The 5,515-nt window shown below is 40.1% G+C and overlaps 1 protein-coding gene across 1 annotated transcript; it reads right to left on the reverse strand.

The window, feature by feature from the left end:
- Positions 1-821: 821 nt before the first annotated feature.
- ttpa (tocopherol (alpha) transfer protein) lies at positions 822-5,210 on the reverse strand. Its single transcript, XM_080503768.1, has 5 exons — positions 5,028-5,210; positions 3,789-3,942; positions 3,477-3,670; positions 2,690-2,800; positions 822-2,605 (listed from the first exon to the last, which is right to left on the reverse strand). The coding sequence occupies exons 1-5, from the start codon at positions 5,205-5,207 to the stop codon at positions 2,375-2,377; spliced, it is 870 nt and encodes a 289-aa protein (XP_080359894.1). The 5' UTR covers positions 5,208-5,210; the 3' UTR covers positions 822-2,374.
- Positions 5,211-5,515: the final 305 nt, after the last annotated feature.

The following is a 5,515-nucleotide window of genomic DNA, read 5'->3' on the forward strand; positions in this document are numbered from 1 at the left end:
AACATGGACTCTCACTCCGGACTGTTCCCAGGCTCCTGCAATGTGGGAGATAATATTTACTGGAGTGATCCTGTCATGGCGTGATAGACATGTTTACTGTGCTGCTCGCTCCGAGCAAAGGTCGGTCTGGTGAGAGGCTCAACGACACAAACTGTAGCTTCAAGCCGCGTTCGGCCTCTCTACTGTATTTTTAATCTCTTTGTAGCCGAAACGGACCTTCTTACTCAGGTTTATGACCTCTGTCATTTTGTAACCACTTCCTTGACAGGGAACATTCACCTCTCGATCGAGAGCTTTTAACCTTAATGAACATGCTTCCACAAAACACGAGTTAAAACTAGACGTTTTTTCATTCTCGTCATTTTTAGGTTTCGAAGAAACACTGCTATTCAAAAGCTCTTTATTTGTTGTAATTATTCTTGCATTTTCATGTCTCCTGCATGGCTAGCAATAACATGCGCAACCTTTCATTTGTTTATCATTGAAATTTACACATAATATAATTGTGATTAGATTTAATATGACACATTGTTGTTAATTTTACCGTACAGATTCAAAGACTCGTCCAGCACTGATCTTAATTTTGATGTATTTTGGGGCTCACTTGATCAAAAGTCTTACAATTCCAGATGAAAAAATAACTTTAAGACATATTTTTTTTTTTTTATACTGTCGATTGTAGAAGCACATCAGTTATAGAACAAATTACAATTAAAAGTATTGGATACTATTTTATTGAACTCCTGTTTACTGAAAGATGAACTAACAGTTGATAACCTCACAGTCGTCCAGAATACCCGCATATATATAACAGTGTTTAGACTGACCCACTGTAATAATACAGCTATGGAGAAAACAGTACAACTAACCGGAATAAAAGACAATTAAAATCACGTGTTCTATTAGTAACTATTTCCTTTAATTTTACAGTATCTTGTAAAGTCATTAGTAAACTGTTATTCGAGTTTCAGTAACTTGCGCATCAGTATGATCGCTCTTTAAACAGAGACTAGACAACTTTATACAAAGTTTAATACAAAGTTTGTTAAAAAAAAACTGGCATTACGAAGAGAAGCAACATCTTTTTCTCTCTCCTTTGTGTTTCTTCAGACCTCAGCGGAGGCGAGCGTTTAGTCTGAACTTCTGATTTTTGTGCTCCAGATGAGGAAAAAGAACCGTTCATGTCACAGTGTGAAGTGACCAGTTTACCAAAAGACGTAAGCAAGTGGTGGCTGTGGTGACATATATGACACAACCAAACTTTCATAACTTCCGTGTGCAATGTAATGCACGTGGAATTATTTTTTTTTTTTACTGAGAAGCGACACAAAACTTCTTAAAAAAAAAAAAAGTATAAAGTGGTGGAATCAGAGGTAATTCCTCCGGGTTCACACTGAATTCACTCCTCCATGGAACTCACAGCATCACAGAAGTACTTTATCAAATGGTCCAAACAAAACACTTATATACACCAGATAAATTACCAAACAACAAGTTATTCTCGCTCAATTCACCAGAAAAATATACTAACATTTCTAAAATCGTTAAAACTTGAAAACATTTGTCATAGAAAAGGATTAAGTTGAGTTTTTTTTACAAAAAATTAATTGGGAACTTTTGACTTTTTCCCCTCTAAATTGTGATTCAAGATCCAGCTTTTTTCTCATTTCTGAATTTTTTTTAAGAACTCATATAAAAGTTACAATGACATTAGAAATCATTTGATCAAAGTAAGAATCGTGATATTTTTCTCAGTCAGATTAAATTCAGGTTTAAAAATAACACTTTAAGAAAATGGATTAAAGTAACATTTCTGACATTTTGTCAATCTAATGTAAGAATTATACCTTTTTCGAAATCTGGTTGAAGTCAGAAATATATATATTTTTTTTAATCTAATAAAAGTATGAATTAGGACTTTTTTCTCATTCAGACTGAAGAATTCAGATTAAAAAAAGATTAAAGTTACAATTCTCATGTTTTATAAATCCGATTAAATGCATCTTTCTGACTTTTAGTCAATCAAACTATAGAAGAATTCTGGCTTTCAAAAAGAAAATCAGAGTTCAGTCTGAATTCTGGGAGAAAAAAAAAACCTTTCTTTCAGATGTTTATCAACATATTTTTTGGGTCGTCTTCATCTTCTTCTGCAGCTTTTAAAACAGTAGATTAAACAGTAGATCTCAGATTGGACGAGGATGCAATTTGACCCTATACGCCATTTAGTAGCAAAACTCATCAGATTTGGAAATAAATCTGACTGCAATACGTCATAACAGTCAATAAAACAACAATAAAATTCATCCACGGATTAAATCGCATTAAGAAGAGTTCAAGTATGAAATATCGACGTCTGAGTTCAAGCTGTAAACAATCATTCCTCACAGATCTGTTCGCTCTCCTCTTCCTCCGGCGCTGAGGCGACGTCTCCGGTCTGGTGGGCCGCGACCTGCTGCAGGACGGCCTCCGCCCGCAGCAGCCGTCCGGTCCAGCGGCGACACGCCTCCTCGATCCCGGGGCCGTCGCCGCCGTACTCCGGAGGCAGGACGCACGCCGAGAAGAAGTCGCCCAGCGTGTTGTGGTAGTCGGAGCCGTGCATGTGGATCTACGGCAAGAGAGACGTTTGGAAAAGCGTGAAAACGGAGACCGTGAAAACGGAACCGGCGCGAAGGAGAAACGGCGCGCTGACCCTTCGCTGGATCTTCTCTGGCAGGAAGGGGCGGAGCATGACGAAGACCGGACGGAAGAACATGGGCTCGTTGACCAGATGGATTCCTCGGACTTTCAGGGGGAAAGAGTCCTGGAAATACACAGTAGACAGACGATGAAGCAAGAGGACGACAGGATCAACTGGTCAGGATTCTATTCGACCAGGCAGGTCGCATGTGGAGCAGCTGATTGGACGATTTCACTGTTTAGTGATGTGCAGTCAAAAAAGTGATCTGGGAGGAAAACAACTACGAGGATCAGTGACTGGTCCCAACGTCTTTATTCTCTTGTAACCAACTGGTCAAAATGTTGAAAGAATGTTTAAGACAAAGTGTTATTATACAAGAAATACTTATTCACTTGCACACGACACACAAATCATATAAGAACTGTTTAAAAAAAAAAATAAAAAAAAATAAAAAGAAATTTTAAATAAAAAGTCATTGCAAACAATATATTGTTCACTCATAATGACCGATATGTCAGACTGTGTCACTCAACTTATATCTCTGTTAAAAACAGAATATCGTGATGCGAATCATCAAGTCTCTTTTTAATCTCTTTTTTTCTTTTTCAATTCAAATGTTTAAAAAAAAAAGAAGGTATTATATAAAAAAATGTGTTATGTCATAAGGGACAATAAATGGTGTTTAAATAAGGAAATATAGGATGTTAATCTGTTGTTCCTTTTTTCATTTATCCATCGTTTTAAGACTGAAGTGTGTGTATTGTGGAAAAACCGTGCGTAGGAACATTTTTATACTTACTGACAACACAGACGAGATCTTCCTGGCGAGGGAGGGGTTGATTTGTAGCGCGTGGCCTAAACTCCATCCCTGCAGGTCAAATATGACCTTGAGGCCGCGCCGCTGTGTCTCCGTCTCCCTGGAGATGACCTCTGATGTCATCAGGCTGACCCTGAACACCTCGATGGACGACCACTCTTTTGGGTTCCACTCTCCTGCACACACACACACACACACACACACACACACACACACACACACACACACACACAGGAGGCGTGTCACCACTGTGCATGATGGTGCACACACACACACTCACAAACACACACTGACCGATCCTGTAGATGAGCACGCGGCTCCCGGCGTGGTCTCGCCGCGGGAGGACGGCATGGTACGACGTGTTGAGGAGGCCCAGGACAGACGAAGGAGACAAACATCCGCTGATCTCAGGACTTTCCCTCCTCCAGAGCAGGTACTTCATCAAAATCTGAACACATTCAGGGACACCAGCGCACCGTTCAATCATCCCATGTGCACAATGCCGTGAGCAGAATGCAAATGGGGAGAAATCAGCGTCTAATCAGAGGCTCTCTGACCTAATTGATTCCACCGGATGGATTTTAAAACCACATCGAAGTGCAAATATGTCTCAACTCTTGCAAACAGTGCAGCGGGCTGCACTATGAGGAAACTTATCTCACAATGCCACGTAATCATGTCATATTTTGGGTTGTTTTTTTTGCTCTCACAGAGGTCTTCCACGTTGATGAACAAATAAATAATTGCAGCTAATGCGTGGACGTTTTTAAATGACGGTAAATGTAGTTTAAGTTTCAGACTATTGTCTTGAAAATAATCTTTTCATTCTGACTTTTTTTCCTCATTCATTGAGACACAAGGAAATTCACAGTGCAAGGAAATACATTCAAACAAGTTGGTTCAGGAAGTGATTAAATCAAATAGTATTATTTCCTCCTTCCTATTACAACTCAAGCTTGTTTATAAGATTCTGATTTTAATGAGAACTCTTGCTTCTTCTATTTTTTCACACAATCTTGACTTTTTCCAATTTGATTGTTGATTTTTCTTTTACAATTCTGACTCGTTTTTGTTTTTTTCTTTTTAAGAATTCTTCCAGTTTTACCTTATTTCTTCTTTTATTGTAATTCTGTCATTCAAACCAGGAAAAAAGAATAGGAGAGAATTGTGAAGCTATTCGGTTATATATTTAGTTGAAATCTGGCTCTATGGTTCTTCTGTTAAAACCATATTTTGGGGGCAAAACAACAAGCATTTGATAATTATTTGTGAGTCACAAGTCGAGACTTTTATAAGCAAATATAGTTCCTGCACTGAAAGTTTCCTTGTGCATGATGAGACACATTGACAGCTTATTAGTTCAGTAATCTAACACCAGTGACACAGCGAGTACTTTTAAAAACAAACAGAAACAGATGTGTAAAGTACTGCCAAGTCGGGATAATTTAAATAAATGCAGGCAAAGGGACAGTGCGCCCCCATTTCTGTGCGCATGGCCGATTGTTGTTTCGGGGAGGGAAGGAGCGGATCTACCTTCAGAGAAAGATCCACGTCAAAGTCTCTGGCCCGCAGAAACCTGAGCAGGAAGCCGTCGGACAGGCTCTGGACGTCGGACAGCTCTTCTGCCCGCAGCGCCTCCAGCCTCAGCCGGTTCACGAACGGCTCGAGCTCCTCCGAGTCATCCGGGAGTTCGCTGAGCTGCGGCCCGCTCATGGCGCTCCGAGCCCGGGGACATTCCACTGGGGGAGGACGGGACTGCGACCGGGGAGGAGGAGGAGGAAGAAGAGGAGGAGGAGGAAGAGGAGGAGGAGGGACAGGAGGGAGGGACTCTATATTTAAAAAAAACAAAAAAACAACACATGCTTAACTCGTGTGGACACAATTTTAGTGGAAAATAACAGGAATCAGTCCTCAACTACTGCAGGTTTGTGCGTAAAAAGGCGCAAACTTCATAATGTGCGCGCACGTGGAAGCGGAGTAAAAAATAAAGCGCAGTACATATTTAGCACTTAACGTTCCAG

This window comes from Blennius ocellaris (assembly GCF_963422515.1).
Source record: "Blennius ocellaris genome assembly, chromosome: 10".
In the NCBI taxonomy this organism is placed as follows: Eukaryota; Metazoa; Chordata; class Actinopteri; order Blenniiformes; family Blenniidae; genus Blennius; species Blennius ocellaris.

What these genes read in the sequence shown, in the direction of transcription:
- ttpa (XM_080503768.1), bottom strand. Translation starts at nt 5,207, where the DNA reads ATGAGCGGGCCGCAGCTCAGCGAACTCCCGGATGACTCGGAGGAGCTC. An exon ending in AGATCTCGTCTGTGTTGTCA is followed by an intron (nt 2,801 to 3,476) that starts GTAAGTATAAAA and finishes GTGTATTTCCAG; the next exon opens with GACTCTTTCCCCCTGAAAGT. An exon ending in CAGAGAAGATCCAGCGAAGG is followed by an intron (nt 2,606 to 2,689) that starts GTCAGCGCGCCG and finishes CTCTTGCCGTAG; the next exon opens with ATCCACATGCACGGCTCCGA.